The sequence below is a fragment of the Exserohilum turcica genome (assembly GCF_000359705.1).
Source record: "Exserohilum turcica Et28A unplaced genomic scaffold SETTUscaffold_2, whole genome shotgun sequence".
In the NCBI taxonomy this organism is placed as follows: domain Eukaryota; kingdom Fungi; phylum Ascomycota; class Dothideomycetes; order Pleosporales; family Pleosporaceae; genus Exserohilum; species Exserohilum turcicum.
Window position 1 is genome coordinate 3,371,503 of NW_007360025.1, and position 23,956 is coordinate 3,395,458.

At 55.0% G+C, this 23,956-nt stretch overlaps 7 protein-coding genes across 7 annotated transcripts; 4 read left to right on the plus strand and 3 right to left on the minus strand.

Annotated features, from left to right (window-relative positions):
* Window positions 1–1,646: 1,646 nt before the first annotated feature.
* SETTUDRAFT_19965 (uncharacterized protein) lies at window positions 1,647–2,178 on the minus strand (the record flags this gene model as incomplete). The annotated part of the gene is made up of 2 exons (XM_008026783.1): window positions 1,647–2,022; window positions 2,075–2,178. 2 exons carry the CDS (start codon window positions 2,176–2,178, stop codon window positions 1,647–1,649), a joined length of 480 nt encoding a protein of 159 aa, XP_008024974.1.
* Window positions 2,179–2,210: 32 nt separating this feature from the next.
* SETTUDRAFT_19966 (uncharacterized protein) lies at window positions 2,211–3,359 on the plus strand (the record flags this gene model as incomplete). Its single annotated transcript, XM_008026784.1, has 3 exons — window positions 2,211–2,300; window positions 2,692–2,885; window positions 2,942–3,359. 3 exons carry the CDS (start codon window positions 2,211–2,213, stop codon window positions 3,357–3,359), a joined length of 702 nt encoding a protein of 233 aa, XP_008024975.1.
* Window positions 3,360–3,997: 638 nt separating this feature from the next.
* Window positions 3,998–5,858, plus strand: SETTUDRAFT_19967 (uncharacterized protein; the record flags this gene model as incomplete). Its single annotated transcript, XM_008026785.1, has 3 exons — window positions 3,998–4,325; window positions 4,388–5,741; window positions 5,801–5,858. The coding sequence occupies 3 exons, from the start codon at window positions 3,998–4,000 to the stop codon at window positions 5,856–5,858; spliced, it is 1,740 nt and encodes a 579-aa protein (XP_008024976.1).
* Window positions 5,859–7,475: 1,617 nt separating this feature from the next.
* SETTUDRAFT_179184 (uncharacterized protein) lies at window positions 7,476–10,354 on the minus strand (the record flags this gene model as incomplete). Its single annotated transcript, XM_008027655.1, has 2 exons — window positions 7,476–10,016; window positions 10,049–10,354. The coding sequence occupies 2 exons, from the start codon at window positions 10,352–10,354 to the stop codon at window positions 7,638–7,640; spliced, it is 2,685 nt and encodes an 894-aa protein (XP_008025846.1). The 3' UTR covers window positions 7,476–7,637.
* Window positions 10,355–11,245: 891 nt separating this feature from the next.
* Window positions 11,246–13,493, plus strand: SETTUDRAFT_163378 (uncharacterized protein). The gene is given in 2 exon segments (XM_008027656.1): window positions 11,246–13,242; window positions 13,255–13,493. The coding sequence occupies 1 exon segment, from the start codon at window positions 11,258–11,260 to the stop codon at window positions 13,088–13,090; it is 1,833 nt and encodes a 610-aa protein (XP_008025847.1). The 5' UTR covers window positions 11,246–11,257; the 3' UTR covers window positions 13,091–13,242; window positions 13,255–13,493.
* Window positions 13,494–15,088: 1,595 nt separating this feature from the next.
* Window positions 15,089–19,458, plus strand: SETTUDRAFT_88996 (uncharacterized protein; the record flags this gene model as incomplete). Its single annotated transcript, XM_008027657.1, has 2 exons — window positions 15,089–18,840; window positions 18,888–19,458. 2 exons carry the CDS (start codon window positions 15,089–15,091, stop codon window positions 19,456–19,458), a joined length of 4,323 nt encoding a protein of 1,440 aa, XP_008025848.1.
* A 179-nt stretch (window positions 19,459–19,637) lies between these two features.
* Window positions 19,638–22,145, minus strand: SETTUDRAFT_136273 (uncharacterized protein). Its single transcript, XM_008027658.1, has 2 exons — window positions 21,729–22,145; window positions 19,638–21,678 (listed from the first exon to the last, which is right to left on the minus strand). Exons 1-2 carry the CDS (start codon window positions 21,826–21,828, stop codon window positions 19,664–19,666), a joined length of 2,115 nt encoding a protein of 704 aa, XP_008025849.1. The 5' UTR covers window positions 21,829–22,145; the 3' UTR covers window positions 19,638–19,663.
* Between the last annotated feature and the right edge of the window lie 1,811 nt (window positions 22,146–23,956).

Genomic DNA, 23,956 nt, shown 5'->3' on the forward strand with positions numbered 1-23,956 from the left:
AGTTAGGCTCGGCAATCGCGTCGAGCAGGTATACCAGCGCGTCGGTGGCGGATTGTTCGTTTAGACACGTTGTAGACAGCAGCAGCGCGACGATTACTTTGTGTTTAATAGAGATTAATAGAAGAAATAGCAAGCTGAATATCTGCTTTATTCAAAGCTAATTGAGTAGCGCTACGTTGAGCCATTGTTCGTTGAGATAGGAGAGGTGCGCAGGTTTGGTGGGGTGCGGCGCTCGCTTGCCTGCGGCGCTCGCTTGCCACATACGTTATACAGAGTTCTTTTGTATATCTTATAGTATTAAATAACTTATAAGCTATAGTATTAAGTTATTCTTATAAGAGAGTGACCCTTTGAGCTTTATATGTAATAATCCTAACTTTAGTAATCTACATCTTATAACGTTGTCGACTTATAGTAGTAGTGTGATATGCGTAAACATATTATACAACTACAATAGTATGTTTGCCTTATCCTTAGCCCTAAGCCAATTAATCGACTTAAAGCATGATAGAACCAAGGCCCGCTAACTTCATATGAAACAGCGTACTGGATTTAATCTTGCTTCCCTGTCCACACTTACCAACGAAGAATAACAAGTTGGTAAGCTCTAGCATAATTTGGAAGCGAAATGAAATGACAAAAGTCAGATCATATTAATAATATTAGAGGCCTCCAACACACTCGAGACGAGTATGGACGACTTGGGTTAAATAAAACCCCTCGTAAGCCTACAGACTAGATGTCGACTTGTCGTCGCACAGTCATTAGTCATTGACTCTTGCTAAGAGTCAGCGACAATATGTTCTTCGTCATCAACTTCAGATAAGAGTTGACAAAGGTGCGACACCCCATGGATGTCTTGACCACCAGCTAGGCTCCACAAAGCAGCCAGCTGCGCACAGTGTGATCAATTCTTCTGCACTCGTGCTGTGGACAGTTTGCTTGGCAGGAAGAGATTTTCGCACAGCAACTGATACCGTATTCGCGAAAGGTATCAAGAACTGGTGCGCAACACCTTCGATCGTGGCGGACATAAGCCCATCTATAGCCACTGATTGTTGGAGGATTTGACAACGATATATAGTATGGGGCTTTGAAACCTAGCATCAAGCGAGCTCCATCCAGGGACATCGTGTCATTTCCTCCCACTCCAAGGGTAGGCGAATGCCTCAATGGAGTTGACCGTGAGGGGAATCAACGGTCATAGGATCTGCTTGATCGAGAGATAAGACTTATAATCCCTTAATACTTCTCCTCTGCGATCAAGATCGATTGGAGGTCGCTGCTGCGGGAATAGGAAAACCGCGCATCCAGCGGATTGCAGAACTTGTTCCGCATTTGATAGTATATGGTGTCGCGGGATAGCCTCAGAGCAAAACGTGCCAGGGGCCATACGGCCTGTCGAAGCCGCCCGAAAGCGGCTTCATATCGGTTGGCTTCTTTCTCCGAGTTTGGGTTCCAAGACCTGCCAGCTGCTCTCGTATTACCGAGAGGACCAGCCTCTAAAGACTCCGCACTCGGTTTCGGGGGAAAAGCCCCTGCTTCTGAGGTCCACAACGACATAGTTATAATAATAATAATAATATGTTTAAGTGTTCAATACCCACGTGGGACACGTGATTTGCTATTCGGAGTAAACTCCTTGCCTAGGTTATCGTCAGCTCAATTTGTGCCATAGTTGCGAGCTCAACAGCCTCATCGAACTCCCAAGTCAAACAGCTTCGTTTGAATTTTTCGCTCAACGCCTCGTTGAGCGCTTGGGTCAACGCTTCATTGAACGTCCAGCTAGCTGGATCAAAGGCTCTCACTCGTCGATTGAGTCTGGTGAACATGCCCGGCTCTTCCTGAAACTCCACGGCCGTGAAGATAACTTCAGTTCGACTTTGAACAGCTGTGTCTGAGTCGACTGCTGAGTGGGTTTCAGGCCAAACAGAGAGCGACATGTGGACACAGTTCAGGGTAAACTTCGAGAGTAGTAAAAGGTTCTCGATCTCCGCCGAGATGGTGAACCAGCCGTTGGATCTGGTGGGATAGTGCACAGTCGCTGCTGGATTTCTGCGGGACGTCTCCCGACTTTGATGCTTTGCTGTGAATGGCGACAGGCCAGCTGGAGCCGATCGCCCAGGCTTGAGGCATGTAAAGGCTCACATCATGCAGCCGGGGGCCAGGCCGGTGCATGATGCTACGCCTGATGTGTATAATAAAACCATATGGTCAACGACGATGCGTCCTGGATCAGACATGAGGATGCGACGACGAACGAGACGACCGGGTCGGTAGATGGAGGTGGTATCGGTAATGTATGACGTGTCAAAAGTCCAGTCGGGACATGGAATGGGTTGTGACGCGTCGAGAAGCGGCGCGTCATGAAAGAAATGGAGAGATGAACGGGCGCACATGCCTCGGGAGGCAGCAGAAGACGGCGGTGTTGTGCGTGGGGACTGGATGGGGGGAAAAAGGTGCGTGGGTGAATTTTATAAGAAGAAGTAGACGTGGATAAGGGGAGGCCAGGAAGCGAGGATTTTGCGAAGCCGAGGTTTGCTTGGCGCTGGTCCGTGCGGTCGCGTCATCGAACAGCAGCAGGCCTCAACCACGACAGTGTGAAGGAAGTCTTCCCACTACCGGAGCGCAATGGTGAGACGACCTTGGACTATTCTAAATACTCGAAATATGCGCTGACCAACATGACAGCCGTCAACCCGCCGTGGGCCGCCCGTCAAGGCGCCTGTCAAACGCGCGTCGAAATTAGCCAAAGAAAACGGTCTAACCGCAGACCAAGAGGCCGAGATACGTGAGGCGTTTGGTCTGTTTGCAGTTTCACATCCAGATCACGACGATTCGAGGGAAGGCGTCTTGAAGAGAGGCGACGTGCGACGGTGCCTGATGTAGGTGGCACTCGGATGCGCGTGGCAGTAATGCGCGTATGCTAACAGCCATGAAGCTCTCTGAACCTCACGCCTGACAAGTCGGAAATGTCGTCTATTCTTTCCACAATCGACCCGCTCAACACCGGCGTCGTTGCATTCGTCCCCTTCCTTTCGTACGCTGCGATCGCCATACACTCCAAGGAACAAGGATCCGACGAGGAGGACGAGGACGATGAATACCGAGAAGAGAGCAATGCAGAGGAGGTCAGGGCAGCATACCAGTTGTTTACGCACGGCACGGCGGGTCCCATTACTCTAGCGCATCTCCGACGGGTCGCCAAGGAGTTGCGAGAAGACGTGCCAGATGACGTGTTGAAGGATATGATTCTTGAGGCGAATGGCGGGGTCAAGGGCCAGGGCAAAGACGTTGGCGGGGTCAGTCTGGAGGACTTTGAGAGGGTGATGAAGAGGGCCGGGCTGTCGTTTGGATGAGAGACGGCGGTGCAGGAGGAAGCCACGATAGCACAAAGCGTCGCACGGCGGGCACGAAGACGGCGGGAGGAGTCTCGGGCTGGCATCTTGTGTCGACCCAAGACAGCCCGCGGAGACTTTGTGCGTTTAGCCCGCCACGATGCGCCTGGCACATGCCGGCATGGAGCGCAAACGCCGGCCAGGGCATTCGGCCAGGGCGCCTATGGGGATTCGAGGCACGTGTTTGGGCAAAAGGGCAGCAGCGCAGACATGTCGCAGTAGCAGTAGCAGTAGCAGTAGCATAGCGGCAGCCGCTGAATGCGGGCTCGGCGGCGATGATAATAATAGAGTGCGGCCGCGGCAAGGGGCGCATTTCCCAAAAGTCGGTGCCAAGCGGCAGGGACCTTGCTCACCAGGCACAAGAACACGCACACAGGCACGCATACGCCAGCAACCGCCGTCCATTACACCTCGCCCGTGGATTCGTGCTGCCGACCGAGACTCGAGTCCTGCCGTGATCCACACGCCCGCCGCCGCCGTGTGCGTGTACGTGTTCTCGCCGCCCCCCCACACTAGACCGTCCTGGGAGCGCAGCGCAACTGAATGCCCGCGCCCTGACCTGCGCCCCCTCGTGCACCCTCGTCTTTCCTGGAAATTCCATGTCGAGCGGCATTGAAGTTCCCGGCCAACGACGACCCGGCATCTGGTCCTACTTTGGTTTCTCTGGCCCCCGCCGCCGTGTCTCCGTCTCCCTGCCACGCACGCTCGACTCGAGTCGCAGCAACGACGACGACCCCTACGAGAAGCCCGCCAGACACTCGCGCCATCGCTCCACGTACGCAGACGCATTCATGAACGACCACAAGGGCAGCGCCGTCATGAACAAAGGGCAGCGCTTGCGCTACCTCAAGACGGGCGGCGTCATTGCCTTTGTCCTCTTCGTGCTGTACCTGATTGCGCCCGGCAGCAGCATCCCACGCCCCGGCGGTATGTACACGGCTGCCTCCTCTGCACACACACACATATATATACACAGCTGACATCCACAGCCGCCTCCCGCCCATCCGGAGGCAACACGGCCGCCGGCGACGTCAAGGCCGAGTGCACCAAGTCGTACTCCAAGGACAAGCCCCTCATCCAGTATGCCCTCATGATCGACGCCGGCAGCACTGGCTCCCGTATCCACGTGTACAAGTTCAACAACTGCGGCCCCAGCCCCGCGCTCGAGAATGAAGTGTTTGAGATGACGCCCAAGAAGGAGGGCGGCTCGGGTCTCTCGGCGTACCCCGACGACCCGGAGGCTGCTGCGAGGAGTCTGGACGTCCTCATGGACGTGGCGGTGAAGAACGTGCCCAAGGAATACCAGTCTTGCACGCCCGTCGCCGTAAAGGCAACGGCTGGCCTGCGCAAGCTCGGAGAGAAGAAGAGCAACGATATCCTCGCTGCTGTGCGTCGTCATCTCGAAAACGACTACCCCTTCCCGCTCGTCTCGGAGGAGAAGAACGGCGTCGAGGTTATGCCCGGCGAGATGGAGGGTGTATACGCCTGGATTACCGTCAACTACCTCCTCGGCAAGATTGGAGGCCCCGACAAGAACCCCACAGCCGCCGTTCTTGATCTCGGCGGTGGTTCGACTCAGATCATCTTCGAGCCCACCTTCCCCGACACCCCCCGCGGCGGACTCCCAACCAAGCTTGCCGAGGGCGACCACAAGTACGAGCTCAACTTTGGCAACCGCAACTTTGACCTCTACCAGCACTCGTACCTAGGCTATGGCTTGATGGAGGCTCGCAACAACCTCCACAGCACCATCCTCGCCGGGCTCCACGAGACGCACAAGGACAACCGCGAATACCTCAAGAAGCCCATTGTAAACCCTTGCATCGCCCCTGGTATGTCGCGCGAAGTCGAGGTTCACATGCCCAAGGGCCACGAGCTGGGCGACTCGGTCACTGTCAACATGACTGGCCCCTCTACAGCCGCACCAACACAATGCCGGGGCTTGGCCGAGAAGACGCTCCACAAGGAGGATGCATGCGCTATTGCGCCGTGTGCCTTCCGCGGTGTGCACCAGCCGCCGTTTGCCCAGACGTTTGCCAGCGAAGCCGTGTACCTTCTCTCGTACTTTTACGACCGCACACAGGAGCTCGGCATGCCCGAGTCATTTACTCTGCGCGAGCTCCAGGACCTTGCCGACAAGGTGTGTGCCGGCGAGAAGGGCTGGGATGTCTTCTCGGCCGTGCCCAAGGCGCTCGACGAGCTCAAGGGCCGCCCAGAGTGGTGTCTAGACCTCAACTTTCAGTTTGAGCTCCTCAGGAGTGGATACGGCATGCCTATTGACCGTGAGGTCAAGATTGCCAAGAAGATTAAGGACAATGAGCTTGGATGGTGTTTGGGCGCTAGGTAAGTTTGTTTTATTGTCATATTCGAATGAGGGGATGAGTACTAACGTATGCAATTAGTCTCCCGCTGCTCGAGCCGAATTCGGGATGGAAATGCAAGATTAAGCAGATCCAATAGACGACTATCATGCTCTTACTATTGGCTGTTTTTTTCTTTTCTTTCTTGGTTCTATTTGGCCATGTTCACTATAGATGGGATCTTGCACTTTTCTCGGGATGTCGAGTTTCTCTATCTCGTCTTCTCTATTCATTGTTGGACGGGGGAAACGGAAAAGCTCGTTTATTCATTCATGCATACATGATACCGTGTCTCCTCCACCGCCACCCCTTTGTTATCTGGAACGCATTACGGAATCAGCGTTTCTTTCTTACAAAGGGAGTATGTGTGTTGCATTCCATGCCAACTTTGGACACGTCTAGTCATGTATGTATGCATATAAGGGAAAGCGGGATGTTACACGGAGGCTCGGCTATACTTTTCTATGTTCGGTCCGGGTCAGGGCGAACAGAATAAAGTGGTAGGCCGTGCGGTAGTCCGTGCGGTAGTCTGTGCAGCAGGCCGTGCAGTTTGGTGCAAGGAGTTATAGATATCACCCAAGGATAGACAAACTAATACTATAATAAAGGAACAACTTGTATGAATCTGTGTAGGAGATGAAGTATTCTAAGTTGACTACAAGTGTAATGATGAAATGTGACGCATTCTTACACGCATTGCTTCAGGTCCCTTATCCTACCACTACTCGTCTTCTCTTCTGGTAGAGGAAGAAAGGATTCCTTTCTTTCTTCTTCCTCTCTTTTTCTTCTTCTATTCTTCTTTCTTCGTCTATTTCTCTCCTATTCTCTTTCCTCTTTTCCCCCTTTCCCCCTTTCCCCTTTTCTTCTTTTCCCCTTTCTCCTTTCCCCTTTTCTTCCTTTCTTCCTTTATAGTATTATTACGTACCCCTTATATAAGAGAAGATAAAAAAAACCAAGAGAGAAGAGAGATAAGAAAAATAGTAACATATGTAACTTACTTGTATTAGTGTGCATAGATAGGAAAGATTTATAGTGTATTATATATTTCTATAGTGCAGCAATATTTTTTTTGTTATTTACTATAGGCATGCATAGTGTTAGACTAGGGGAGAAGAAAATAGGGGAAATAGGGGAAATAGAGGAATTGAGGCACATAAGAAGAATAGGGGGTAGAGGGCAGGGAATAGGGGGAATAGGGGCACATAAGGGGAATTATAGAATAGGGGGGATAGGGGCACATATAGGGATAGGGGATAGGGGGATAGGGGAATAATCTAATCCAGTCTAGTCTCATATACTAGTCCTAAGCGATTGAATCAGGGGCATAGAGGGATATGTAGGAGGGCAATAATGTCAATCCAACACTATGTCCAATAGTCCTCTTTTCTTTTTTCAAACGTGGTACTATTGTTTTTTTGTCCTCTTCTCTGTGTGTTCCTATTCTTGCTATTATTATTATCCTTATTGTCAATAAACGATATAATGTAATTGAGTAGTAGTACTTGAATTCTATCCTTTCAGGCAGTCTCATTCATTCTCTTACACGTTTAATTTCACGTTTAATTACAAGGATCAAAGAGGGGGAAACTTTATTCTTCACGTGTACACAATAGACGTGGAGGTGGATGTAGAGGAAAAAAAAGCTCTTTTTCTATTTCTTCTTCATTTTTATTCAAGGTCTAGTGTGTACATACAGTCATGTATGGCTAGGGTATCTAATATCCAGAAGTCCAACATATTACTTGCACACTACCTGTGCATATAGGACCGAAGAAAATCAAGACAAAGGCGAATGAATACAGTTATATACAAGAAAGATGAAGTAAGGTGTGAAAAAGGAACAGGGAGAAGACACATCGAGATGATGTAAATCATGATTCTAAAAAGACCCAATATTACCTTTTGTATATAGCGTCTGTCGCCTCTTGGCTCTATACTTGGCAGCACTGGCAGCGCCGTGACTCAGGCCAATGCCATCGCCCAGAATGCCATTACCATTGACTTTGGCATGGCGCACGGCCCTCCGCTTTGCCTCTCGGCGCTTGAGCTTCCCACTCCAATGGCGGATCTTGCGCAGGATGCGGTCGGCCATGAGGACAATGAGCGTGACGACCATGACGGGGACGGCGATGATCCAGAAGAAGGCGTCCGAGTGGTGTTGGACGCCGTTGAAGCGGGCAAAGTTTTGGCCAAAGTATCCGACGAGAAAGGTCAAGGGCAGGAAGAAGATGGTGGTTGCAGTCAGAATCTTCATGGATTCGTTTTGGTAGGCACCCATCATGTTAAAAATGAGGTCGATGAGGTTATCGGCTGCGCGGCGCATTTGGTCGAGCGAGGCGGTGATCATGATGCAGTGGTCTTCGACATCGCCGAGATATGTGTGGGCGAGGGGACTGATGTTGATGGATGTCATGGTCTTGCGGGTGGCCAGGTTGGAATTGGTGTGGCTGAGGAGGGATTGGGTCATGGGGTCTGCCTTGTGGTCGCGGAGCGAGTTGATGAGCGAGACAATGGGCTGAATGGTGTTGCGCAGGATGGAAAGTTCGGATGTGAGAATGTAGAGGAGTTGGCTGTGGTGGAGCTCCGGCTCCTCGAGCACATCGAGTTCCAGTTCGCCCATGGCATCCTCGTAGGCGGCCACGACGGGTATGGCCAAATCGACAATTGCGTCAATGATGGCCTGGACTATCATGCTGCTGTCCTGGCTGCGGCGGAGGATTGTGTCTTCGGTTCGCAGGCGCTTCAAGATCATGTCTTCGACATCGTCGGCCGAGTGCTCAAAAAAGGAAATGACCGTGTTGTCGGCGAGGAGGAAGATGCTGACCTGCTCGACGCTGACGGTGAGGTGCTTCTCGGTCAGCGCCGAGTGCTGCTCCAGGTACACTATGCGGTCGAGATTGTATCCGCCACGGTAGCGCTGGAGTGTGCGCACAGCGGTTGTTGCTGGAGGCGTGGGCATGCGGACTTTCTCGAGAGGCGTTCCGTCCAGCTGCTGCTCGAGACCGTCGAGCGTCTGTATCATGTCGTCCTTTTTCGTCTTGCCTCCGGCGCCACTGTTGGGAAAGAGCAGGTTCTTGGCTCTTTTAAACAAGGATGGCTTCCGGGATTTCTTGTGCTTCTTCTTGTGGGAATGGCGCGAACGGGACCGCGAGCGAGAGGCCTCGTAGCGGCGGTCGCCGTCGTCAGAATCCGAGTCGCTTTCCGAGTCGGAGTCGACGGGGGTGCGTACGAGCTTGGAGAGAGTCAGGAGCATAAAGGCCTGGTCCGAGTACCAGTCGACCTTGGTCCTGCTCTGGGTGCTCATCAAGTCCTCAATGGCCAGGCGGTGCAGCTGCTTGTGGTTTCCCAGGGTGCGGATGACATCCCAGCTCAGGCCATTGACGTTGATCCAGCGGCATGCGACCCAGTCTTCCTTGGGGTAGTTGAGGAAGTCCTGGAGCGTGTCATTGTCGAGCTCGTGGCACTCGACCCTTTCGTCGGAAAAGTCGACTACGGTAATCTGGCATCGTGCGTACAGATGGTGGTAGTTTGCAGCCTCGCTGTCGTTCTTGGTGTCGACGCCGGGCTCGGCGCCGGGCTCCGGGTGGTGGTATTGGCGCGTGGGGGACTGGTAGTGCTTGACCGTGTGGGAGCGAGTGATGCGGCGGCGCAGGGTCGAGTCGACGGAGAAGCGGTCGGGCGAGAGGAGTGCGTCTGGGTTGTGGGGAGCGGCCGACGTGGCCGTGGTGGTGGTTTGGGAGCGGCCGCGGGTGCTCTGGTCGCCATTGAGCTGCGTGTCGAGCGTCAGGTGCGGAGGCGCTGCTGAGTCGGAAGCCGAGCGGTCGGGCGTGGTCGGGGGCGGCGGGGCAGATGCGAAGTCTTGGACTCGCGGCTCGTGGGGTGAGGCTGCCATGAGGCGCGTGGGTTGGGGTTGGGATTGGTGTGGTCGGGTCAGGTCAGCGAGGACAGAGGGGCGAAATTGCGATGGCCAGCAGCAGCAGCAGCAGTAGCAGCGACGCGTCGTGGCGGTGGGCGGACGGGGGTGGGCGCGCACTGGAGCAGAAGTGTGGGCGTATACGGGCCATGTCGTGGGCGTGTAGCAGGCGCCTCGCAGCGGGGGCAAGGGGTGTCCATGGGCTGCACGGGTGTTTGCATGTGGCGAAACAACGGGCGCGCGAGATGGGCAGCATCGTCGGGTGTAGCATGCGAGGAGCAGCGGCAGCAGCAGCAGAAAGCGGCCACGTCGGGCAGAGCAGCGTGGCCATCTCTCACGCAGGCGCTGGGAGGGGGCGAGCACGAGTGCCACGCGACCGGGCAGCTGGCGGGGCGGGCAGCTCGGGCGGCGGGCGTGGTCGTGGCAGGCGGCGTGGGGGAGGAGCAGGACTGGCGGGAGATGTGGGAGTGTGGTGGTGTCTCTAGCGGTAGTGGATGTCTGGCGTGTAAGGCTGGGTGGTATGCGATGTTGGCTGAGGCTGGCTTGGTGGATGTTAGTCGCGAGGCTTTGGGGCGCGAGAGGTCATGGGCCGGTGGAGCGGCTAGGCCCAGAGCAGGCGCGAGCACGCCGCGGCCGCCGAAGAAGGCGCTCATGCTCATGCCCATGCTCATGCTCATGCTCATTTCTGCCAGTGCCAGTGCCAGCAGCGGCCGCCTGCAATCCGCCGAGTCGCGGCGCCTGCATTACTCATTCCTCGCCCTGTTGCTGCTGCTGCTGCTGCGCTGCTCCTGCTCTGCGTGGCAAGTCCAGCCACAGTGGCGCGCTTCCCCTTCCCCTTCCCCCTCCCCCCCTCCCTTTCCCGCGTCTGCTTCCATTTCCGCCGACGATGCGCCCCAGGATAATTTTTCGCCTGCGTGCTGGCACTGGCACTGGCACTGGCATCTGGCCTCAGCCTGGTTGACGGGCGTCATGCACGCCCACCCGCGCCCTCGCACGCCCAGGGCTCTTGCCTCGACCCGCCTGCCCGCCCCGCCCCCCAGTCGGCCGCTGCAATTCCATCTCCCATCCCGGCGCCCCTAACACCAGCAAACACGCCTCATCTCCCGCCCACGGCTCCTCGTAAATTTCCCCTCCCCTTCCTCTCCCACGCCCCTTTCACCCATTGCCGCCCTCCTTCACCAACCCTCCCCGTCTCGTCAGAGTTCGGCTGCTATCCGTCTCACCAGCCCGGCCGCCCACTCCCCCCCTGCCTCTGCTCTCGGCCGCCCTCTCATCTCTAAGCAGCGTCTGTGAGCACCACCACCACCACCACCACCAGCACACCCACACCTCACCACTCGACACCACACGGGCCCCGAGACAGTCCGGCCCACCGTCTGCATAATAAACAACACCCCGTCGACTGTCCGCGACCGCCCGTCCCTCTGCCCATCTCCAGCTCCCGCCCTCGTCGTCCTCTGCCCGCCAGTCCGTCTGCAGCCCACCACATGCGACACTAGTTCCTGCAGCCCTCGACCCGCCCATCTTCGCTCCACGTCGTCACCCACGGCACTCCGCAGCACGGCACACCAACCCCCCCATCCACCATGCGCGAAGTCAACTTCAGCATCCCGAATGCCAACAAGGCCTCGGTCGGCATCACAACCGCCCTCTACGACCGCCGCGCCCTCGACTGCACATCGACGCTGCCGCTCATCAACTCGCTCAACCATCTCGCCTACCTGACCACGTCGTCGGCCCGCATACGGGACATCCTCACCGTCGATGGCGGCATCGAGCGCCTGATATGCATCCTCAAGGAGGGCCGCAGCAAGGACATGATGGACATGTGGAAATGGAACCTGGCCTTCCAGTGCATCTTCAACATCGGCGTGCGAGGCTCCGAGAACGTCAGGACGCGTGTCGTCGAGGCCGACATGGTGCCCGTCATTGCCTCCATCCTCGACAACTACATCAAGGTCGTCGACAAGATGCGCGCCAGGGCCGAGGCTGAGATGCACAAGTCGTCGCGCCTGGGCACATCGAGCCGCCACCACTCGTCACGGACGGGCGAGGCCGCCTCGAGCTCTGCCCACCGAGCCGACCGATCACGACGCATCATCCCGCCTCCCATCGAGATTCCCCGTCCCATCGAGGCTCCCCTAGCCGAGGCTACCCCCGTCCCCTCCTTCTCGCTCAGCTCGCCCCCCGAGCGCACCACGTTTGCTCGCGGCCGCCCTCCCCACCACCACCATCACCACCACCGCAGCCACGAAACCCGCGCCCAGCTGTTTGGCGCCCCTGCCACCACCGCACGCACCCTCGGCCAGCCCTCGGTCACTGCCCTGCCGTCCATGGACACGGCCCCTGATGCCTTTGCCCTGCGCCCGGTGCGAGACGCCGACCGCCTGCCCTCGATGCTTCCGGCGTTGCAAGGCGAGATCACGTCGCAACCAGAGTCACCCACGACGCCCAGTGCTCCCCAGGCACGCCCGACAAGTCCCAGAGCAGGTCTGGCCAGGGCCCGTCGGCGGCCATCGATCCGCCATCAACTATCCGTGTCTGGCGAGTCGGATCTCGAGGTGCCGCAAGAAGACTTGTCTACAGAAGTACCCACAGCGGCAGGCCCAGCTGTGAACGAGCCAATTGTCGGCATCCAAAACAACGAGATCAACATGGCCGACATTGTCGGCAACCCAGAGATGCTGGACGCTGGCAACACACCGGTGCCCATTGCCGCGCCTTCAGAGGGCACCGACGAGAACAACGAGACGTTCAACATTACCCACCGTCCAGCACTCGATGGCAGTCTGATCAACCCAACCAACACGCCGCCCAACAACCCCATTACCGGTTTCTCGCCCATGCAGCCCACCATCAACGTGGTCAACACCAACCCTCCGCCGCCATGGTACCCACGCTACGCGCAGGAACGCAACGCCTCTGCCAGCGTGCTCGCCGCCATGCCCCGCGATGAAGACGTGCTCATGTCGCTGCAGCTACTGGCCTACGTGTCAAAGTACTGCAACCTACGAAGCTACTTTCAAAAGTCGCATCTGGTGCCCAAGCTCCGAATCGGCACGGAGCTTCTGGACGGCGAGACATCGGCGCCCAAGGCCGGCGAAGAGGAAGAGGAAGAGCTGGAGGAATACGAACTGCCCGACGACTTCAACATCTTCCCGCTTGTGGAGCAATTCACGGTCCGCCACCACACATCGGACATGCAGTACTGGGCAAGCGTTGTTATGCGCAACCTCTGCCGGAAAGACGACTCTCGTGGAGGGATCCGGCAGTGCGCATACTACCAGTGCGGCCGCTGGGAAGAGTACACTCGCCAGTTTGCCAAGTGCCGTCGCTGCCGGCGGACAAAGTACTGCAGCAAAGAATGCCAAAAGAGCGCATGGGTCTTCCACCGCCACTGGTGCGTCGCCGCTACCTAGGACATGCGGATCATACCCATTCTCTAATCCTTTTTCTTACCAATCATCATCATCATCATCATCATCATCACCATCGTCATCCTCATCGTCATTATCATCCTCATTGTCAGTTGGGCTGTTCCATCATCTTCTGGCCGCATATTGCATGGCGCTGGGCACTTGTTTTTTTTCTTTCTTTCTGGGGTTCTTTTTTTTTGATAATCTTTCAAAGGTGCAATAATTAATGAGAGACACGACTACTGGATACCACGACAAGTTTACAACTACTTCTATTACTCGGAATGCTTCTCAAAGGCAACAAAGGAAATCTAGGGGTGCTGAAGACTTGCGGAGGGTCTGCAAAGGCCAGGGACGAGAAGCGGAGAGAGGCGGAGAGCAGAGCAGAGCAGAGCAGAGCGGGGAGACTATACCACATTATTTTTTAAAGCGAAGCATTGTTAGCATTGGTAAAATGGGCACTGGGTTATTTTGGCGTAGTGCGTCGTGTGTTTGGTGCAGTTGAATGGAATGCATTTGGTGCAGACTGCTGTTGCATGTTGTGAGTGCATTTGAGAGTTTCCACGTGTATGTAGGCCAGCAGCTAGTCCATGTAGTATCAAGTATATATATAGTAGACTTTGTTAACACCAGGATGGCCAAGCGTGGTGTGCATGCAGAGGGAACCCCGCATGAAACGGCAATGCTGCTCGAACCGGGTGCTTTTCGCGAATCAAAGGCCCGATACTGATGCTGATAGCGACGGCCTCTTCTGTGCTAAGTAGAGGTATTAACCGAGGCTGACTTGGCCGCTCTCGTGGTCGACTTCTCCAAGCCCGCCCCGGTTGTTCGCAGGAGATCATCAGTCGCGCTGTGGGTCCAGGCCATGGGCGCAGGCGCAGGCGCAGGCGCAGGCGCAGACGCAGACGAAAAAAGCACACATGCACATGGGCATCTGGCATCTGGCATGGCGCGCCCGCCTGCATCCCAAGTGCGAGGGGGCGCACGTATGGGGCCGTGGGGTGCATCCAGCCACAGCCTTGATTACGTCAGGCGAGCACTACGAATACATGCAGAGCTGCCAGACCCCATCTCGGCCACCGTGACCGCAAAAGAAGCCGCCTCACCTGCATGACCGGGCAAATGCTCGCAGCGCTAGCCTCATGGGCACACCCACACGACGTGGACGCTTGGTTTATGGGCGCTCGCGCTCCGTCTCGACCATCTCCCCAACATGCACACGTTGTTGAACTGGTGCTCGAGAGGGGTCATGCCGCGCCACGTAACCGAGCAAACCAAGCACAGAGTTGACGTCGCCACACTGCACGCAAGCCGCTAGACATCAGGCCTCCCTCCCGCGACCACCCAAGTGGCACAGCCCGAGCCTGGGAAGCTCCCGTCTCGCATCTCACCCCCAACCCCAAGGACAGCCCGGTCCGCTCACCGCCCTCGAGGGAATGACTGGATGCAATGGCGACAGAGGGAGACGCTCCGGATTCGGGCACGCATGGTAGCCGGCATGGACATGGCATGCGAAGGCGCGCTTCAGCCTCTTTGGACCGGGACGAGCCAGCTCCTACACCAAGCGCAGAGGACACACGCTCCCGCACTTCAGCAATAGACAGCACTGTGCGACCCGCCATTGCGCGCCTTACCACGGATGAGTCGCCCCGTGTGCGCTTCTCAACCGACATCGAACGAGATGGCACCCCTCACAGAAGAAGCATGGCCAGCGCTCGTCGGTCAAACGACATGGCTCATGCAGGAAGGGCTTCTGGTCTAGGCCAGCCGTCTGAAAAGCCAGACTTGACGGTTGCCACGCAAGACGTCTCACGAGATGGCGAAGCTGGAAGCTTGGGACATGAGCTCCAGCCCCGCTCGCCGCTGTCCCCAACATCGCGTAACCGTGGATATTCCCTGCGCAGCGTTTTGTTCAGAAAAAATGTCCACGACATAGCAAACTCGCCGGGCGCCAATATTGAGCTGCATGAGGGAGTCGGACAAGGCGCGCGACCTCGAAATATGCAGGCTGCAGGGCTGAATGCATATCCGCCAGCATCCAAGAGCGAAGACACCATCGTTACCGTCACACCGCACCAACTGGAGCATGTCTACTCGGCCTCAGCAGATAGCGCAAAGTCCAAGCTGGGCGGTGGTCCAGTTGCCATCCCCCATCTTAATTCTTGGCTGAAGAACAATGCCCCAGGCACACGGTCACGCATGGCCAAACAGGTCAAAGACTATGCAGAGCAGGCCCGCAAGTTCATCTTCCGCATCAAGGACGTACCCCCGAGCAAGGACGGTCGGCACATTCAACTGGACCCTTGTCGCAAAGACGCCCTCGTAGATGAGCGCACGGGACAGCCATACACCAGCAACTGGATCCGATCTACACGGTACTCTGCCTGGAACTTTGTGCCCCGTCAGCTCGTGGCCCAGTTCTCCAAGCTAGCAAACTTTTACTTTCTTGTCATTGCCATTTTGCAGATGATACCTGGCCTTAGCACTACTGGTAAATTCACAATGATCGTACCGCTAATGTTTTTTGTCACGCTGTCCATTGCAAAGGAGGGATATGATGATCTCAGGAGGTATCGGCTCGACAAGGCGGAAAACAACCGGGAAGCCCAGGTGTTGCGGGCGGGCCCGTCCAAGACCCTCAACTGGGAGAAGATCAAGTGGCAGGACATCAACGTTGGCGACATCATCAGGCTCAATCGAAACGACACGGCGCCCGCTGACTTGGCGCTTCTCCACTCGACCGGCGAGAACAATGTCGCTTTTGTCGAGACCATGGCACTGGATGGCGAGACGAACCTAAAGAGCAAGCAAACGGCTGCATCCGTCTCCAAGTCCATCATCGACCAGGAAGACGTCCTCAGCACCCCAGCCGAGTTTGTGGTAGAGGACCCGAACCGTGACTTGTACAACTTCGAAGGCCGTGTCATACTCGACGGAAAGCAGGCACCACTCACACTCGGCGAGATCATCTTCCGAGGCAGCATCCTGAGAAACACGCCTGATGCGATTGGCACGGTCATCTACTCTGGAGAAGAGTGTCGCATCCGTATGAACGCCAACAAGAACCCCCGTATCAAGGCTCCATCTCTACAAGGACTCGTCAACCGCATTGTTATTCTTCTTGTAGTTTTCGTTGTGCTTCTCGCAGTCTTCAACGCTGTTGCGTACCGCATCTGGCAGAGTAACGAGAATAAAATGTGGTACCTCGCAAACACGTCGGTGGCTCTCTTCCCCAGCATCACTGCCTTCATCATCATGTTCAACAACATGATCCCGCTGTCGCTGTACATCAGCTTGGAGATTGTCAAGCTTGCGCAGATGTGGTTCTTGCACTCGGACATTGACATGTACGACCCCGTCTCGGATACGCCCTGCGAACCACGGACTTCGACCATCAACGAAGAGCTTGGCCAAGTCAGCTACATCTTTTCCGACAAGACGGGCACCCTTACGGACAACTCGATGAAATTTCGGAGGCTCAGCGTCGCGGGTACATCATGGCTGCATGATGCCGATCTGCAGAGCACTATCCAGAAAAAGCTAATACACAAGACAAGAAGGAAGGGCAAGCAACGCAGGCAAAGCTTCAAGTCAGCCAAGGCCATTTCGTCCGATGGAGCCACAGCCCCGGCGGTGGAAGTAACCGAACAAGCTGAGCCGGCCAAGACTACGCGAGAGCTACGCACAGAGGATATGCTTCGCTACATCCAAAGAAAGCCACACACGCCGTTTTCAAGAAAGGCCCGTATGTTTCTGCTGTCGCTCGCGCTGTGTCATACCTGCTTGCCAGAAGTTCAAGAGGACGGCAAGACCCAATTCATGGCCTCGTCGCCGGATGAGCTTGCGCTAGTACAGGCTGCACAAGACATGGGCTTCCTGCTAATCAACCGCGACGTCCACACCATTACGCTTAAAATCATGCCCGCAGGATCTGACTGTGAGCCTGTTTTGGAAGAGTACGAGATACTAGATGTAATTGAGTTTTCCAGCAAGCGGAAGCGAATGTCTATTGTTGTGCGCTTCCCAGATGGCAGAGCGTGCATCATCTGCAAGGGTGCTGATTCGATCCTCATGCAGCGTCTCAAGTTGGCTTCACTGGCGAATAAGAAGATGGTTGAGATTGAACGGCGCGCTAATCTGCGCAAAAGCATCGAAGTGCAGCATGCAATAGCCCGTAGGAGCGAACAAGTTGAGCGTTCAAACAGCGTTGTAGGTCGAATGAGCAGCATTGATGGGCGGAGAAGCATGACGCTTGGTCAAGCTGCGAGAGCCAGCCTCAACTTGGGCAGGCAATCGTTCGCTCCCAGTATTGCCGGTCGGGCATCTCAATCGGCAAGGGAGGAGGTCGACCAGTGGTTGCGCGAGCGCCAGTACGATCGAATGGACCTGTCATCCGTCGAAAGCACTCCTGCGCAGACACCCCGTCCGTCCGGTGTGGATCGGTTCAGCATGGCATTTTCAGAGGCTCGCAGCTCGATGCAACTCGAAGACATGGAGGCCATGGTCGACGAAGGCCTTGCTGGTGATGACACTGCCGTCATTGAGCGCTGTCTTCAACACATCAACGAGTACGCGACCGAGGGCCTTCGAACTCTGGTTTACGGATACCGATTCCTAAATGAGGACGAATACCAGCTGTGGAAGAAGGGCTATCTCGATGCTACCACGAGCCTCGTTGACCGGACACGCCGAATTGAAGAGGCTGGTGATTTGATTGAACAGGAGCTGGAGCTGTGTGCCGCAACCGCCATCGAAGACAAGCTGCAAAAAGGTGTACCTGAGGCCATTGACAAGCTCCGGAGAGCCAAGATCAAGATGTGGATGCTTACAGGTGACAAACGCGAGACGGCCATTAACATTGGTTACTCGTGCCGGCTGATCAAGGAATTCTCTACAGTCACGGTCCTCGACCACGAAGCCGGCGACGTGCCGGAGACGATTGGCTCAGCTGTCTTGGCCATCTCGCGCGGCACGGTAGCCCATTCAGTCGTCGTGGTTGATGGCCAGACGCTTTCCAAGATTACCAGCAGCGAAACCCTCGATGCTCTGTTCCACGAGCTGGCCGTCCTGGCAGACTCTGTCATCTGCTGTCGCGCTTCGCCGTCGCAAAAGGCAGAGCTCGTCAAAAGCATCCGCAAGCGCGTCAAGAAGAGCATCACGCTGGCGATTGGCGACGGAGCTAATGACATTGCAATGATCCAAGAAGCACATGTTGGAATTGGCATCACTGGAAAAGAAGGTCTCCAGGCAGCGCGCACGAGCGACTACTCAATCGCTCAGTTCCGCTTCTTAACCAAACTGCTTCTCGTACACGGACATTGGAACTACATTCGCACGTGCAAGTACACCGTCAGCACATTCTGGAAAGAGTTGTTTTTCTATCTCGCGCAAGCGCTCTACCAACGAAGCGCCGGATATACCGGTACCTCGCTCTACGAATCGTGGTCGCTCTCCATGTTCAACACACTCTTTACGTCGCTGCCCGTCATCTTCATGGGTGTATTTGAGAAGGATCTCTCGGCCTCGACACTGCTTGCCGCTCCTGAACTGTACACGATAGGCCAGCGAAACGGCGCGTTCAACTTTCGCGTCTTCCTGGCGTGGATGTTCATGGCCAGCTCCGAAGCCATGCTGGTCTATTTCTGCATGTGGAGTCTATACGGGCATGCCCCGTGGACGGGAGATGATTCTATCTTTGCACTTGGAAGTCTTACCTTTACCATTGCCGTCTTTCTCATCAATCTCAAGATCCAGTGCGTCTGCTCTTATCTACCAATTACTTTATACTAATACACACCAGGTTCATCGAAACACACAGCAAAACGATCACAAACGCCATTGCGATTTGCCTCTCCCTTGGCGGCTGGTTCCTCTGGAACATCATCCTGTCTGTGGCCTACGACTCGGGCAACCAAATCTACTACGTCAGCAACGCCTTTATCCACGGCTGGGGCTCGTCACTTCCCTGGTGGCTCACCTTCATCCTCATTCTCGTCGCCGCTCTCATATTCGAATTCGCAGTGCAGAGTCTCCGCTCAGCATTCTTTGCTACGGACGCAGACGTATTTCGTGCCTTGGAAAAGGACCCCGACATTAAGCGCCGGTTTGAAGAGGAGGCGAGTACCGAGTTGCAGATGGGCTGGGGATGTACGAATGAAAGCGCGGGTGCGAGTAAAAAAGGGTGGTTTGGCAAGAGGGTTTGGAGGAGCAAGAAGAATGCGGAGAAGAGCCAAGGCGAGATTGATGAGTTGGTCATGAGGAGGGTGCAGAATCAGGATGTGGGTGGTGGTGGTAGTGGTGGTGATGCAGAGGATGGGGGGGATATAGATCGGATTTTGAGTCGGGGGTATGGCCATGTGAGGGCTGCGTAGATGTCATGTCGTTTTTTATATGTCCAAGTAGATTAAATGTTTACACTTACTTGGCGCGAAGTCGTGATCAGGGTGCGTCAAGTCATCAGTAGGCTGTGTTTTCCTATGCTACACGGCTGCCTTCTTCTATTCTACAAGGCTGCGTCCTCTCTTACAACAGGCTGCGTACATTCTCCTCTCCTACACCAATATACCCAATCCCCCATCACACCAAGGTAATCACACCATGTCTCCACGTACCCTCAATCAAGCTCCTCTCCCCCCAGCGCCCCGCCACAGCCTCTATGTTCGCCGCCTCAACCCTCACACGCAGCACATTCACCCGCAACTTCCACACGCCTATCCTCGTCCAGCACTCGTCGCTCCCGCCTCGCTGTCCATCCGGCACAAGCATCAGCCCCGCAAACCGGCGCTGCACCGTCTTCGTGCCCGCACAGCGCACAACCTGGGATTCCGCCAGCAGCGCATACACGGCGTTCTTGGGCGGCGACACGGCACCCACATGGTCGGCGTAGTACTCCAGCACAGGATCCCAGCTCATCTGGCCATCAGCATTTTCAGGACTACAGCGCCGAATGGCCGCCATGCGCTGCGCAAGCTGCGCAGCCCAGTTGTCGCGCACGCCCAGCGTCGCGGCCGCAAGGCGCAACTGCACGCCGCCAAACGAGTGCATGTGCGTGGCGCCAGCGGGAACCTGGCCCGCTGCGTGTCGCGGAAACGTAAATGAAACTAGCCGCGCGCTGTATAGATCGGTCCAATGTACCAGGTGCGGGCTACTCAGCGCCTTGCAGCGCACGAAGAGCTCGTCGTCGCTGAGCAGAAACCGCGTCTCGTGGTACTTGTACAGCGGGACGGCGAACCACGACCAGCTGGGTAGCTGTGACTGTATTTCGCGCGGCAGCAGTGCATCCGCGCCGCTGGCGTCTTTTCCGAGTTCCGCGGTCCACGTTGCGTCCGCGATGCTGATTCCATCTGGGATGTTGTTTTCCGTGCGGACGAGCCAGGCGGGCTTGCGGTCGACGTGCCACAGGAGGGCTGCAGGCAGGATTTCAGCCCATAGCCCGCCGAGGTAGGTCAGTTTGCTTTTGTGCGAGAAGGCGGTTGCGATGCCTGCGAAGGCAATGATGCGGTCTTTTTCAAACGATAGCTTGCGGCCGCGATACTCGTTTACGATGTTTGTCCAGTCGGTGAGGAAGGAGAGGATGGATGGGTTGGAAAACGCGTGGTTGGTTGTGGCGGCGGCGGCGCTGACGGCCTGGATGCTCGTGGGGAAGTAGCGGGATTTTCCTCGGTCTTTGCCGCGCTTGGGATTGAAGAGTACAGCTGGGCTGGAGTCAGCGGCAGAAGAAGTAGTCTTGTTGGTGTTGGTGTTGGTAGGTGGCTCGATGGGAGCAGCAATCGCGCCCAGCAGTTCATCGTAGAAGTGGTGCGAGCAGTGCCACATGAGATTTCCATGTCCGAGCAGCAGCGTCCGCGGACTGAGCAGGTATTCCTGGAATGTCCATGCGCGGTGGAAGAGCGGCCAGTCGCGCTGCACTAGCCAGTCGCGCAGTTTACTGTAGTTGTCGATTTCCTTGCGGAACTCGATCGTCGTGTCGTCGTGCATGTAGATGGCTGGCGCGGACCCCTTCGCATGCCGCAGGATACACGGGCTCCAGATGCGGGGGTCGCTGCGCTGCGAGGGCTTCTCTGGCGCATGCGGTGGGAACAGAAAGGCGAGATTGCATGTGGCGTTTCCGTAGACGACGGCCATGCGTTGTGCTTCGTGGGCCCAGTCCGACGCCGAGTCTTGGATGATGCAGAGGGAATCGATCCAGAGGTACTTGTAGCCGAGGGCGAGCGTGACTCTCATGGCTTCTTTGTAGACATCCGAGGCTTCGAGTTGGTCGCGCGGCACTGCTTTCTCAAAGGCACTCACGTTGGATTGCAGGAGACGGAGCTGCTGCGAGTAGTTTGTGCCCCACATGTAGCTCAGCACGAGGTATGGGAACGGCTCGTTTTTGAGATTGCAGCGAAGCCGGATCGTGGTGGGAGTGATTTCCAGTACGCGCGTGGGCCGCTGATGTGGATTCGGAACTGTGCTGGTGTGGAAGCGCTGGCATTCTTGGTGCTGGGTAAGACAGCATTGGAGCCATTGCTTTGCTTGGGAGATGTTGTCTGAAGCGCAGAGTGGCACTTGTTTGGCTGTGATATGGCTGTCGAATGCTGTGGCATTTCCATCTATGTATGTTAGGATATGAACACCACAAGCAGTCACTGCGCCAACGTACTCTCATAAGCCCTGATCCTATACATGGCAACGAGCTGAAAGTCCTCTTCACGACTATTAGGCTTCTTCTTCCCAGGCTGCGGTACCAGAAACTCAATCATCTCTTTCAAAGGGCGTAAATGCACATACACCTCCTCGTGCTCAGCAACGCGCGGTAATCGGACTTGAACCCGACTCTGCAGGTGAGCAACCAGTTTTTTGCAGAAATGGCAGCGTGGCGCCGATTGAACCGCCTGAGCTACCGTGCAAAGACGTAAAATAGGCCAGGATGTGTTGTCGTGTTCTCTGTGTTCTTGCAGCCATGTTAGAGCCCGCCATTCGCCAAAGAAGTTGCTGCACCGCTCACATAGCTCATGGAGAGGAACAGAGGCGGGCAATGGTTTCGCGGTATTAACAGGAGTGCTGGAAGGCTGTCTCGCAGCATTATCAACAAAAGTGGTAGAGCCTGGCTCAGAAGTGCGAAGAGCATTTGAACTCGACTGTGCAAAAGTACGACCACGCGCACTCAAACTCGACTGAGCCACACCACCACCAGGCGCATTCACCATTCCATCCACCGCGTTCGCACGCGCGCTCTTCTCCCGCTTGGCAGCATGCCGCTGCTTCCGGAATCGCGACAGGAAAGAAGGCATGGTATTGAACGTGGAAAAAGCAAAGCATTAAAAAAAAACTCGGAATAATCTAGCGAAAAAAGAGACAGAAAAGGAAAAGAAGTACATGACTGGGTTTTGCATTCCTCGTTGAATGCCATGGGGTAGAAAATCAGGAGAAGGACTGCATATTAGGCAACAAGCACAGTGGCGGTACGTAGGGATGTGAGGATGCGAGGATGCGGGTGTGGGAATGTGAGAATAAGACATGGGCGCTTGCGAAACGCCCTTGCGGCACAGCTACATTATCGCCGTTGGCATGCACTACGCACGCATACCATACCATACCATACCATACCATACCATACCATACCATACCATACCACACCATGCCCTGCAGGAAGGAAGGAAGGAAGGCGAGCAGCAAGCCCAGCGCCCGAGTATGCAGTCCACGAGTCGAACATGGGGAGAGATAGCCCATGCACGCCTCAAGGCAGGCGAGCAGGCGGGTTCAGCGCGTAGAATATCCGGTAAGTACACCTACCCGCACATACATTTGTCGCATGCGCATGCACCAAGACATACAAGCATGTACATGTCCTCTTTTCTCTTCTTTTCTTTTCTTTTCTTTTCTTTTCTTTTTAATGTTTTAGCCACTACCCACCTACCTACCCACCCACCCACCTACCTACATATACGAGTCGAACGCGAATGCATCAAGAGAAACAGGGCATACGTATATGCTTTTTCCTTTCCTTTTCTTTTCTTTCCTTTTCTTTTCTTCCTCTTCGCCCTTTGATGTTTTAGCTACACCCTGGTATATCTACAAACATGCAAGCAAGCAAGCAAGCAAGCAAGCAAATATGCAAAGTGAGACATATATGCATGCATGTAGGGAAAATAAAAAAAAAGGAAAAAAAGGGAAAAAGAAGTCATGATTCAGGCGCGACAAGCATACATGTATGTAGGTACATGTATGTATGTATGTATGTATGTATGTATGTATGTATGTATGTATGTATGTATGTATGTATGTATGTATGTATGTATGTATGTATGTATGTATGTATATCTAGTGTGTCTCAGATATTTCAGCCTTGTAAGTACGTAGGCATGAATGCTGTTACTATGGATTAAACGTAGATAAGCGAGTTATAGGGAGGGGGGGGAGGGAGGACACGACACGACAGGAGGTAAGTAGAGGTGGAAAGGGAAAAGCGAAAAGCATGGATCAGGGATGAGGATAAGTAGGGCTGGAGGGGCTAGGCTGAAAGAAGAGAGGGAAGAGTAAAAGGACAGATATGTTAATAGAGAGAGAGGAGAGAGGAGAGAGATAAAAGGTAAAATTCCAAAACACTCCAACTCAACGAGTGTTTGAACCAAGACGGCCATGTCCAGTGGTCATGTTTGTCATGATGGGGGAACCTGGATGTGTGGTTCCCCTTCTTGTTCTAAAAGTTCGTACATGGTACATACATACATACATACACACACACACAACAACAAAAAAAAAGGGAAATCCCCCCAAAAAGTCTATACCAGTATAACCCACGCGCCCTCCACGCCAGAACATGCAAAAAAAAAATGCGAGGAGAAAGAATTTCTCTCCCTCGTCAAACAAGGACAAGGTACTACAAAA

Bases quoted from the DNA above. Each gene is read 5' to 3' on its own strand.
- SETTUDRAFT_163378 (XM_008027656.1), top strand. From the start codon at position 11,258: ATGCGCGAAGTCAACTTCAGCATCCCGAATGCCAACAAGGCCTCGGTC.
- SETTUDRAFT_136273 (XM_008027658.1), bottom strand. From the start codon at position 21,828: ATGATTGAGTTTCTGGTACCGCAGCCTGGGAAGAAGAAGCCTAATAGT. The intron at 21,679-21,728 runs GTACGTTGGCGC...TAACATACATAG, and splicing joins TAGGATCAGGGCTTATGAGA to ATGGAAATGCCACAGCATTC.